We start from the raw sequence: 14,170 nt of genomic DNA, 5'->3' as shown, positions 1-14,170 counted from the left end.
TTATTCTACTGTTCATTTAATTTAATGAGAGAGAAAGAGAGAGAGAGAGAGACGCGCCGTGATTTTGTAGCTCTGTACCCTTTAATGTAAGATAACTGTTTATCGGCAAATAATTATATAACGTTAATATTATCTATCGTGGTACAATCGATGAGAATGTATCGCATTTGCTTGCTAAACAGCCGGCTCGAACTAATGATTAGTTCGGCATATGTAATGCGAATTAATTATTTGGCCTATTTCATTTTGTTACACGCGTGACCTCTATTATAAAATACAATATAGCATTGTAACAATACATACAATGTAAGAATTTCTTTAAATTCTAATTGCATATACACACGGCCCGTACAATTTATCAAATGGATTACAATGTAGGTCAAAATAATTAAACGTATCGCTACAACTTTCGTTCGGTTTCATTTTCGTTTGCTCAAATTTTTTTCCCATTATAAGCATTCATTATATTGTTACGCACATTATATTGCTTGCGAATAGCGACTCTTATGAATAGCGCGCTCTTTTGTATGGGATGAAAAGGGATAGTAAAAAATTTTCAATGAGCTTTCTGTTACATGGGACCAATTAATTTTTTTCCATAAAATTTGCGCGCGCATAAACAGAATTTATTGTTAAGTACATCTTGTTTGTACGCATGGTGTTCTATCATGGATTTTAAATTACGCGAACGTAATTTTAACGATCATTAATAAATAATCCGGACAATCCGCCATAGATGGATATGCCACTATTTCCCGTAACTTCTCTATTCTACATGTTGTGTATATCTCTTTTGCAAATAATTTCAAAATCAAAATATCTTGTTGAAGGAAAATTTCAAATAAGCTTAAGATGATTTTTTTTATCTTCGCTTCGCAGTCAGTGTTCGAAAACTTTTAAAATTTGCATTCAAAAACCTTGCATTCAAACTATGTAATTCTGAAAAATTTCAATATTAAAAAACTAATATCGAACTTTCGGCTAATCGGATTATACGTTAAATGTATATGCTCTTCAAATTTTATACAATAAAAATTTTATGGAAAATATATTCGCGCGCGCGACGTATAATTTAGTTTATCCAGATTTTGATATTTGTTTTTCTTTACATCCAATATTAAATATAATATATATTTTATATATATAAATCAAAGCAATATTGGTCGATTGCTTCTCGCGTTTTAAAATTTTATAATTATACATACAAATAGAAATGATGTATCGTTAACAAGAATTAACATCGATAGAAAGGGAAGGAGAGAGAGAGAGAGAGAGAGAGAGAGAGAAAGATATGCAAGAGAAACGCTCGAAATATCGCGTTAAATTCAACTTGTCAGATACCTCGTCGACTGGAACTTTCATAAAAGTGCTCTAGCGAGATTAGATTAGTTGATTGAAATTCATCGGAACGAGGAAATTATGTGGGCCGCTGTATCAAGATCGTTGGAGATACTCGTTGCCTTCTTCGAATACTACACTACCAGGTAAGATCCTGCCTACGTGTGCGTATTTTTCTGAACGAGACGTATTTGCCTTGCACATTTAAATACAGATACGGCTGATAGGCGTTTGCAAGGCATTGCAATTCGTTATTTATGCGATAATGGAAAAATATATATAGGGGAATCTATATAAATTTGTAGCGCGCTCGCGGATTAAAGTCTATTCAAGTTTTTATAATGTATATTTACAGAATATGTTGTATGTGGAAAGCAGATTAAAGAATTATATTTGAGCGATAGGACAGTTGAAAATAAAAGTACTATACGAATATTTTAATACGTATATGTATTTCGGGCCTCTTGAGATGTAAAGTAGAACTTTTTATATAAATTAAATCTGTTAAAATCCTCTAGAGAATTTATAAATATGTGAGAAAAGTGAGATTGAAAATAGGTGCAAAAATTCGACTCGTGGGAAAGCTTGGGGATTTTTTTACAAAACATCTTCTAAAAAATTAACGTTTCGTAAAATGATTAGGCTTCTTTCTTTTATTTATTTATTTATAAAGTAGCTGAATTTACAGAAAAGAACAACCATACATAAATAAACACATAACATAAATATAGTTAACATTTTTTGTGATACTATTTTTTTAAATTATACTATCTCTAATATTCGTTTATTCACCATTTTTTTATTTAATGCACCACCGAATTCTCGTCCTTAATGAACGCGGACAGAGTCGCTGGCACTTCGTCTTTCAACGACGTGACCTTGCATGGAAGTGATTTCTACGCCGGGTATAAACACGGATAAAATAACATCGTGCGGGAGAGGTTTGAAAGAGATGCTTTCATCGCTTTTTTGCGTCAATGCGACATTTTTAGAGCTGCGCTTTTATAAGCGGAAAATGTGTGCAACGGTAGGGTCAAGGGTCAGAGAAGAGCGCGGATGTATCAGCGTTCAATCCTCAAGGACTGTCTCGCCTGAGAGCACGAGCAATTTCGGAATATTCATCGATGTGGCTGTTCTCGATTTGAAAATATCCGAGAGAGAGAGAGAGAGAGAGAGAGAGAGCTCACGAACGTCCTCGGAAAGCTGTCGTCTCAGTTTCTAGTACCATAGGTGCCGTTTTGCGACGACGGAGGTAATTTTTGCTCTTTCGCCGGGTGTTGGAACTCTTTCCCGATCTGACATAAGAAAGAAAATGAGAAAATTGCCGAATTTGCGCGCCATTCCTTCTCTCCACTGATTTTATATATATATATATATATATATATATATATATATATATATATTTTTTTTTATTTATTAAAACGCGATTGCGACGTGTATTTTGCTGGAAATGTTCCCGAAAACGTTGCCAGCACAAGCTATTGTGATTTTTAAATTATTCGAAATAAAATACTGAGCTTATATGACACACTATTGTCGATCTTACCTTCTCTTATATGAAATATCTTCTTTATATGTCGTTTTTAACGATACAAAATAGAAATTGCAGAAAGACGAGATTCAAGGAGGCGCAAAGCATAATTAGAGAATCTTTTGTCGAAATTGCAAAAAAAACGTATATTGTATTTTGGAATTTCCGATTGAAAAATTATTACTTGTTGAGAGGACATTTTTTTTATATTTATTGTTTTTATTCAATCAATTAAATTTTTATTTTTTATTATAATTGAATATTTTTTATATAGCGTCAACGAAATTTACAATGTCTCACTATTTTATATTTTAATATCGCAAAAATATTTTGAAAATGATTTTAGTATAGCATGATTTTGTGATAATGCTGCGTCGAATCGAATCGTAATGTTAAGATAATATCGCCAACAGCGATTCAGCAACAGATTGGATACATACGTGTGCATACTGGAATAATAACGTCGTTAAATTAATCATGCATTGTCGTCGAGCATGTCAGCGAATAACGAACAGGTGATGCGGCGAACCAAATCGAAATTACGTTATATGAATCGAGAATAGAATGATTCTGATATTATACAGGGTGATCACCAAAGGGGTTGCAAATGTTACAGGCTAATATTTTTAAAACTGAACGAGATATAAATCCTTATTTTAAAATCTTTAAGTTCCCATGTTAACTGTAATGCGAAGCTCTATTTTTGCTTCGAATATTCGCTTCGATACCAAACAGTCGTTGGAAAATAAGAATTTCATATCTCGTTCAGTTTCAGAAATATTAGCCTCTAACACTTTTAGTGATTCACTCTGTACAGTTAATATCTTGATACTTTTCCATATGAAACATCAATTAATCTTTACTTATCGAGGAATGTATCAAATTTGACAAATAAGTTAAAATGATCTCATATTCCGGAAAATTTATTTTAACTTAATAAGAGAAAAGTATAACATGTAACAGAAAATGATACATGATAACAATTATCGATAATTGTTATTTTCCTTTCCGTTCTCTTTTATGATCAGGATGAATTAATACTATTATATAGAGTATAATTCTATTAAGAAATCTTATAATACGTTTTTTATCATCATAGTTTTGACGTTTGCAGTTTAATACATTTCTAAAATTACTGTTAATCCTTTAAAAATAAAAAGGTACGTTTTAATAAGGAAAAATTCTCTCATTTAAAGATTATTTCTGTATAATCTATATATAAAGTTAAATTAATTTCTCAAAGAATTTTTATATTCGCGGATTTTTCTGGGAAGATATTTCAGCAAGAATTAATTCACATTTTTTTTTTTATTTTGAGTGGATTACATTAAGGTAAAATAATTACGGATAAAAGTAATGGAATTTAACTAACTGGAAAACTTAAAAATATTGTATGTGACAATCTATATATATATATATATTGTATATCCATTTTTAGACCAATTATTACTTATATTTCTTACTTTTATAAGAGTTTTATGAGAGCCGGCTGGCTTTTCGCGTGCGTTAAACGAGAACAGCAGCGTATATGCGCCCCATTCTCGTACTTATATTATACTTCGCTTGTAACTTTATCGATTGACTTGTTGGAGAACGCACACACATGTGTCTGCATGCAGGGTTTTTAATTTCCTGAAATATCATATCGGGATATCAGACTGAATAATATAAGCCTCTCCTCATTTTTCTGCAAAGTAATTACATGTTATACGCAATTCTCTAGTACTTTACATAAATATACATTTTAATCTTTCATAAATTATTTTTATCATTACGTTGCTGTCCGCACATACTTACACATTTTTATGATCAATCCGGCGCATAGTATGCGCCTAGTTAATATCTGTAAAAATATATTTTTCAAATTATTTATCATATATGTCTGACAATGCGAGATTCTGGATTCCATTCAGGTTGCGATTTGAGAGATATTGATATTTGTTATAAAATTTATTTATATAACTTGACGGATGCCAAGTTAAATCTCTCTTATACAAACTCGAAGACTTGTAGCGTCGAGGTTTTATTGATATAAAAACCGGCCAACTACAGATAATAATCCAGCGAAAGTCTGTTAGGGTAAAACAAATATCAAGCGCGTTCTATCGATTTTCTTCTCGCATATGTGTACGCGTACCTTTATCTTTAATATGGTAATGTACATAACGTGAATCAAGAAAGAGGGAGACCAAGAGAGAGAGAGAGCGAAACACATGTTGCCCCGGCTGATTTAATATCAAAACTTTCGCGATATCGTCCATGACATCGCATATTGTATTTCGTATTGTGTTGTTCATTTATCAGTACACGTATACGTGTACTGATAAATCCACATATTTTCGTTGCCGAGTTACACTGAATTCCTAACATACGCATGCACACATGCGTACGTATATATACAGAGTGCCGTGATTCCGCAATTATGCGAAGTCAAATGTGGTTATTGAATATCGATAGGCATTCCGCGGTTATGGCCGGTAAAAGATAATGTACCTTAAGAAGGGTGCGTGTGTTAACGGCCTAATACGTAATTGACTGCAAGTGTAAACAATGTAAAAGAATGATATATTTGCGATTACATGGCGCAGATTCTAATATTACCGATCATCTCTCTCTCTTCGAGAGAGAGAGAGAGAGAGAGAGAGAGAGAGATTTAAATAAATTTAAAATTGACGACATATCTCGACATATCTCGTAGTAATAATGCATATCCATAATGGTCGACTCATTAAAATTCTGCACGCATTACTGCCTCTCTCTAAAAAAAGTAGTTGTCAATGTTCAATGAGTGAACATTGATATTATGATAATGAGATTCAGTGTTTCCTCCTATCCTCGCGTTGCGGTTATTTATTTATTTACGAGATTCATGCAGTTTTACGCATCGAACAAACATAAGTTTGAAACGAATTTTATATTCTACCACTTGCTTCTTGAGAAAGGAATAATGAAAATAGATTTTAGTATAATTGATATATTTTATATTTCATATCATTGACTATTATATACAAGTCATCGATAAATTAGGGAATAATGCGAGGAATAATTTTATATATACCTTGCAATTATGAAAACGGACAAGCCGATATTTATATCGACGTTGATAAAATTATTAGCTGTGTTTCTTTTTCTATATAAATCTTCTTTCTATATAAATCTTCTATACGTAATGAAACTTTCCGCTTTAATGCACGAGAGAGATAGCAATTAACTCTCAACGCACTCCAAGTATTTAAACTTCTTCGTGCTCGGTTTAGCTAGACATTGTGTGAAAGATGTTATCACTTCTCTAACTACGTACAATTTACAACTATTGCGTTGACAGTATTTGACATTAATATGACATTACTTTCATATGAGTCGTGAAATTACAATTCAAGTTAATTTCACATTGGAAATCATTCTTGTCGTGTCATAATGCACGCATTTCTTTTTTTCTTCTTTGTATATGTGAGGATATATATATATATATATATATATATATATATATATATATATCTTTTCTCTCTATCTTAATTTAAGATTGATAAGCAATGTTTTATACGACGTTAATGTTATGTGTGTTGTCTCCGAAATATTTTGTGGCGCAATGTTTTTCTCCTTGTCTCTGTCCGAACTTTCTTTCCGAGCTCTATCGTTCGTCTAAAGTGTATCTATGTACGTGTGCACGTTCAGTTAATTAATTAATCACTGATCTCTTTTTCTGTTTCATGCCCCTCGTTTCGATCGGAACCTCGCAGAGCGCAATTAGAGTAAGTATGAACGACCGTGTGTGCGAGAGTTAAAAGTGTATGCGACACTTAAACGGGAGGTCCGTTGTTCTATTCAGCTCTGCTTTATTTAACTTTTCCTTCTGTCTTCTCTTCTAATCTCTCTTCCTAACGGGATACACTGTACATCGATCGTCGCTACTTTGATTGCGTAAGTAGTTGCACCTCGTCTCTCTATCACGGTTCTCTCGTTTCGTTCGATGATGACACGAGCATCGATGATCGTGTCACGTCGTTTCTGTTATTTGTTGTTCCAGCGTTTATACAACTCTACTTCTATCTTTCTCGATCTATCATCTGTTTATCTGTCCGCTATTTCGTATTGCGTTTCTTGTAATATGCCATAATGCGAGAATATATATATATATTGCTTTCTATTCTCAAATCCAATTCGATATTGGATTTATCCTCATTCTTCACTCTTTAGAACGTTCTATTTTTCTTCGCCTGCATAAATACACGATATACATGTATACATAAATACATTGTCTGCAATCAGATAGATACGACAGATTTTGTTTATATAGGGTCAGCAGCTTGGACCAACAGCTTCTATTAAATCAGTGTTCAACGTAGATAAGAATTTTTTTGTTATTTTTCAAAATTTTAGTTTGAAATCCATACTTGTATGTGGGAACTCGTAAAATGTGAGGGAACGTCAACTCGTATGACAGGGAAAAAGAAAAATATTTATTTTTCAAATTATTTTTCAAATCCAAAAAAGAGAAAAAGTCGCTTCGAGTAATCTTGCGAAATTAATTACGATGCAGGAAATTCTGTCTGCCGGGAATGCGATTTTTCTCAGACGATCTTACGTTGCGTTTATTCCGCTTGAACGCGTATCGCGCTGCGACAAATAAACGTATGCCAGCAAACTCTTCTGTCACTATAATAAATATCGCTTTTATATATATGACAAGAAGTACTTACCTCTTACATGACAAAAAGGTCCTATGATTCTCTTATCTGTTGAACCAGCGTAAAAGCATCATGAGGCCTATTTATTGTTATTATTATCCAATTTATCTTTAAACTATAAAACTTGTACATTTTTATTTTATTTTTTTTTAAATAATTTTAATTTATATAGATTAATGAATTTGTTTACCGAGTTAAAAAAATGATATTAAACATATTATTATAATTAATAATTTTTTTTGGATACAAAATAAATCACTTTCTGTTTCTCTTGACGTTAAACAAGGTATTATTATAAATAATAATTATAATAATTTTTAGATACAAAACAAAACCATCTTCTCTTTTCATGATGTTAAATATGAGATATTATTATAATTAATAATTTTTAGTTAGACACAAAATAAAATCTATTATATATTCTAACTAAAAATTATATAAAATTAATGTCGTATCTTGATGTCATTTTAACCGTAAAAATCCGCGACGGTCATAAATGCAGACCGGCGTTGCAGGTGTCTCGTGATGCATCTTTCTATACATCGATAACAGAGCACTCCGCGCGGATTTCCTTCTCATTCTTATTTATGAGTTATGAATAGAAATTTGCAGTAAATAAGGGGACACTTCGCCGTGAATCCAGTAAAATACTCGCTGTGAGACTTCTCTTTAATCGGATAAAAAATAAAAAGAAATTTATGCGGACGTATACCTTTTTTCTTTTATATGAATGTAGTGCGCTTACGTGCGAAATGTAACGTTTCGTGCTTTTAGCGACGCTGTGATATTATAAGAACGCGCGTGATCGTATTTTTTACAATATCTTAATATAAATAACGTCGATGTCGAACACATTTAAACATGTCGAATGATGTAATAAATTTGCGGATTATTCAAATACACAAATTTGAGATGAGCCAAGCAAATGCAACGGATGTAAAAAAATTTAATTAGTGCTATATTAATTCGTAATTATTTATATTAGCGAAGATATTATTTATTCATTATGTTTCCAAGAAAACAATTTATTTATTTTATTTTAGAATTTATTTTAGAATTCAAATAAATGATACACATTGATTTGCATAAGTGCAATAGATTAATTTTTGATATACATTTACAGAAATGGAATGGAATATTCCAAAACTTTCTCGCTGATTTGTATTCGACTATTCCTTAGCAAAACTACGCAAATTTCCAATTTTTTCCATCGTATATATGTTTGTTAATTGAGAGTCTTCTCTAATTAAAATTTCATTAAAGTAAATTTTGAAATTAACCGGAGAAAAAAAATTTTATTAATACTTTGGCTTCATAAAATTTAATTTGTGAACAGCCCTCATTTTTCAATCGCATTTATAATTCGCAAATTATTGATGCTTTGGTTTTTTCGCTAAGGAAAAATCGTCTGTAAATTGACTAAGAAATTAACCAATAAAATAATTGTAGAATATCCTCTGTGTGTGTGTGTGTGTGTGTGTGTGTGTGTACAATTCATTAAAAACATTTTAAAATATTGACAATTCTGTCTCTTATTGTTAGAGGAAATGAGGATGTCAGGAAATCAACAATTTTTGTTTTTTATAAAACTTGATATTTTATTTCTATCCAACAGAACGAGAAACGAGAGCATTTTAGCGTTTCCGTATCAAGCAATTTCAACTTGCACACGTATCGATTTTTTTCCACGTATATACGTGCCGCGTATTTATTTTTCTTTCTTGCCACGGCTTCTACAATTATGAACGCTCCGCGATTGAGTAGTAAACAGCAATTATTAATATAAGCCGGCGACATGACATAACATCGGCTTGCGATTAGCAATGTATGTTATGGTAGTTCGCAGTAGATGCGACAGAGAGTAAATTGAGTGCGATAAGATTTATCTAGATCTTATTGTTATAGAGCTATCGCCTATTGTGCCTCTATAACGTAATGTCACCGAAACGTTGTATCGCTAGGTTGTTGATAAGCTTGTGCATGAACGGGAACGTGCGAGAGGTACACAACGGCAAATTCCACGTCAATCAGGTATCTCTGTTATAGTGTTGTCACTCGACAACGATGGCAATGTTTGTCTCGTTGGACAGAACGTTTTCGCGTCGATTTAGCATTTCGAAAATTGAAATGCAGCGAGAGATTGTCGGGGACGGATAAGCAGATTATAAATGTCATTAGAAATATATGAAATGGAATGGAATATTGAACTGATAATCGCTTGTTTTACACTTTCAAAGATTTATCGATTGAAATATTTATATTATATTTTTGGGGATTTTAATAAAATTAGTGCAGTTGAAATCTTGAGAGTTAAAAATATTTGTTTTTAGAGAGAGCTTTGTAAAACTACCTCTGCCGTTCCCTTGTGAAAAGAATTTTACTTATAGTATATTTTAATTACAGTATTGCGTAAGATTATCATGAGTCTTGCTCTTTTTATAAACATGACAAAATGAAGACGAATATGTGTCTTACATTCGAAATTAGAAATTTTTGATCATCAAATTCTCTAATTATATATTTTGCGAATATTAATAAAATCTTTGTATTCTTTTCTTTTTTTTATTTTACTTTTGATTTTCTCAAATTGCGATAGAGCATCTCTAAGGACCGAAGGATTGCAGAGAACGATTACTTCTTTTTTTTAGATTCTTTTGATGTTTAACTGTTTGATTAGATTCTTCAATGAAGTAACGAAACAAATAAAATTCCAAGTTTGTTTTAGCGGCGCGGTCTCTCTCCCTGCTTCTGTCAAAGGATGACAAGAACGATCGAGTAGCTAGAGATGATTATAATGCTCGTCATGGATGTGAAAATATATACGTGCGAATAATGGCGACAAATTTCACGTGTATTTTTCAGGACGACCGGTAGTCCCGCCAGCAAATCGCCGGCAGGTGGTAGCGGTGGACCCACGAGCGGCGGCGGAGCCGCGGGTGGAACGGCGGCGCCAGGTAGCGGCGCCAGCAATGCCGGAAGCGCGGAACCCCGTACACCAACCGCCGGACCGCAAAACAAGCAGTTGCAGAACGTCAAGGGAGAACACCCCTCGGTAAAAAGCTCTAGATCTTTCGCAGTTGATTAGAGGGAAAGGGAGATGAAATGATGAAATTGATACGCACCTCCTCCAAAAAGTTGTAATTTAAAAAACATTTAATTTATTTGTGAATTTTTCAACTTTTGCAGATGATAGAGAAGGCTTTAGTTGAAAATGAATGCATCATTATTTTATCAGGAAAAAATTGATGAATCAAAAGATCCTCTTTTCTCTAATCGAGGCATTGTAATATAACGTGGCGTAAAGACGTTTTAAAAATGACATTAATTGTAAAATCACGTGGATGCAATACATTCTCATATCTCAATTAGAGACACACGAACATAAAATGTTTAATTCTTTTAGACATCTTTTTTCTTTTGCGATATAATTCGATTTTAAGAGGAGATCACATTTCATTTCAAACTTTAATCTATGTATTGTATCTGGAAGCGAAACGGAGGGATGCCGAGACGGGGTCGTCTTCTTTAAAACGGAATTGTTTAAAAGGCAATTGTAACGATCGCCCTGTGTGCATGTTGCAGAAAGCGTTTCTACAAAGCAGGTCTATTTCCCTGGTCGACATGTACATCGATAATTCGGAGCCGAGCGAGAACGTCGGCCAGATCCACTTCAGTCTCGAGTATGACTTCCAGAACAGCACGCTTATTCTGCGCATCATACAGGTTGGTATATTGAAGTTTCCGTTGTATACAACTCGATGCGCTAGAACTTGCCTCTCCGAAACTTACTCATCAGCCGTTTATTTTGCTATTGAGCCTGTTTGCGCGCGTCGGTTGCATACGATCGGAATATTACTACGATCGCGCAAGTATAAAGCTAATAATAATAATAATAATAGTGGAACGCAGAGAGGAAGAGAGGATAATATTATGCAGAGGATATCGATTCTATTGGTACATAAAGTATAAAGATACATAATCAAAATACATTAAATTAAGATTGTTTATCATATTAACAGCGTGTTTTGTAATTAATGATACAATCGGCAAACTAATGATTCTACATGAAAAAAATAAGTCAAATATGTTAAGTAAATTTTTTTTTTGTACAAAGCTTTCTTTTCAACAAAATAAACTTTGAAAATTGGAAACTTGATGACACATTACGCTTTTTTGAGCGTCGATGACTTCTAACGATCTATTATAATTATAGAATTTATTTTAACAGTGATTTTATAAATGTATATATGAATGGATACACAACACACACACACACACACAACTATTAAAAAAAAATGATGTGACATATGATGTTACATATATACAAGTTTTCAGTGTAATTTCAATTATCTTAAGTTGTTTTTATCGAATTGTTCTAGCTTTATATATCAGTAGTCAACATAAAAATATGACGTCGGACCAGCAGAGGTCATTCGAACTTAAAAGAACGCAAACATGTTATTAGTTTGTTAAATTTTAAAGTGAAAATTTTCTCACGAAAACAAAAACATCAAATAATTTCATTCTATATATTTTTAATTTTTTTTTTTTTTGTTAATGTAGAATCATTATTTTCTTGTTTATGCGTGTATATGTGTGGACGCGTATTAGATTCGATTTTTGGACAATCCATAAATCGCCGACGAGACACCAATTGTGAAATGTGAACGTGTGTACGGAATATCCAGCAAAACTGGAACGCCGTACATTACTTTTCTGTTACATAGAGCAAGGACTTTTGAAACTGAAATGTGCTACAGAAATGCGCGAAGGAAAATAGCACGTTCAACGCGGTTGGGGCTTCTCGTTGTAAACAGACGCATAAATTACGGAACGCTGGATTTTTCGTCCCGCACGATTTAATCCGACGTTAAGCGTAACACACCGTCGGCCACCGTTCTCTTTGCATGACAAGCATAATCGTGCCAAAAGACCTCACGTCAACAGTCGGCCACGTAGTGCAGCATCGTCTCTACAATATTTGCGCGATTATACTTCACATCGTGGCAAAATTTTGCATTTTCTACAATAGTCTTCCGGTTCAAGTTTTAACTTGTAATTTCGCGAATCAGTAAAGATGTATGCGTAGAAGAATTGTATTATTATTATTTAAAAGTGCAATATATTAATTTTATAATGCTATAGAAGAGAGGATATAACTATATGCAGTGTGCTACTTTCATTTTTTTTTTTAGCGAAAAATTGTAATGAAATCGCTAAGTATTATCGCATAGTTTATTAAAGAAACACATGCTAGTGAAAAAAAGCGTTATTTTTCGCTCAATTTGCATCCGACCTCTTTTCCTTGAATTTAATCGCTCTGTTGTTGAATTATTTAATAGAAAACTTTGGCGAATGTGATGCGTGTTGTGAGTTGTATTTTATATTTCTGACACTATGTGCATGAAAATATAAAAAGAAATGCGATTGCTTCCTTTTCGTCGATATAATTGAATATTGATATTGACGTGTGTAACGCGATTTTCTCTCGAGGCCTTTTTATCTGTTCGGATAATTCGGTTAACTTTAAATTTTGTTGTACTTTCTTCGTAACAAAAGTGAATTATAAATAGCAATATATCTTGATGAAAGAATCTTCCATGCTTTCATCGCGAAAAATTTCCATTTTTGCAATTTCCTGTGTTTCTTTCGTGTGAAAATTTGTTGGCATCACGGAAAATTCAACCGCGTATTCACATCGCATTTATTCGATTTATATCCAATATCATTATACAAGCTTGAGAGTAGAAGCTTCCTTTACAAAAATGCATATGTAATGCATATACACGTATATAGAAATACATTATAGAATTATCTGTAAATTACAGCTAAATTTTATTTGCAAATTTTTTTGCCAATTTTTTTGTCAATAGAATCGACTTTTTCTATTAAACAAAAATTTGATCAAGGAAATTTTAAATTTTCCTACATGCTTTTTTAATTTTTAACATTAAATAATTTAACAATTATATATTATTATTAAGATTCTCGTTTAATTAATGTTTATTCAAAATTGATTTTGTAAAGATTAATTTGCAAGAGTCATCATCTTTATTCAATGCTTAACATATAAAAAAAAGAGAATTTTTTAAAATCTTTGTACCCAGTCTTCGTATTTTAAATGCGCAGCGTCGTTCATCTCGGTGAGTTTGGCTCGTCATAATGACATTACGAAGTTGAGGGAGACGGCCTCTGACAGGTGAATGAAAAATGATCGTTCATCTCGCGGCGCGAAGATGCCTCCAAGGTCACGGTCGACCGACTTTCGAACGGCCAGACAAGTGACTTTTACGATAAGTTGTGAAGAGCAGCATCTTTCGGGCGAAGCTCCTTTATAATTTCGCGAAAAACACATGGGCGACTATCAAGGCCGTTACCAGAGCCGTTCTTATTGATTGCCCTACGGCCATGTACTTTCCATTGACACAGCATCGACTATGCCGTGCACACAAGAGAACCGCTTACAATCTGTTGAGGACAACGCTATAGTTATATCGCACACAGGTACAAAGTCTGTTGCGCGTCACACAATTACTGAATTCTCTTACCTATAGACTTGAAGGACCAGCGATAACTTTGTAAGACGTCGTTCCGCTGATGGAGACAAAGACAT

The 14,170-nt window shown here is 33.0% G+C and overlaps 1 protein-coding gene across 6 annotated transcripts in view; it reads left to right on the top strand.

The window, feature by feature from the left end:
- LOC126850009 (synaptotagmin-7) overlaps window positions 1–14,170 on the top strand; it is a 150,069-nt gene that overhangs the window by 122,293 nt on the left and 13,606 nt on the right. For 4 of the 6 annotated variants that reach the window (XM_050592581.1, XM_050592583.1, XM_050592584.1 and 1 more), the window contains 2 exons: window positions 10,420–10,609; window positions 11,140–11,280. In XM_050592581.1, coding sequence (XP_050448538.1) covers window positions 10,420–10,609; window positions 11,140–11,280 — 331 coding nt within the window. Of the gene's footprint in view, window positions 1–1,337; window positions 1,485–6,609; window positions 6,622–10,419; window positions 10,610–11,139; window positions 11,281–14,170 lie in introns of all 6 variants that reach the window. The other 2 variants (XM_050592586.1, XM_050592585.1) reach the window with 2 other exon arrangements.

The sequence above is a fragment of the Cataglyphis hispanica genome, chromosome 5, assembly GCF_021464435.1.
Source record: "Cataglyphis hispanica isolate Lineage 1 chromosome 5, ULB_Chis1_1.0, whole genome shotgun sequence".
NCBI classification, from domain to species: Eukaryota; Metazoa; Arthropoda; class Insecta; order Hymenoptera; family Formicidae; genus Cataglyphis; species Cataglyphis hispanica.
This window is presented reverse-complemented; position numbering and strand designations above follow the sequence as displayed.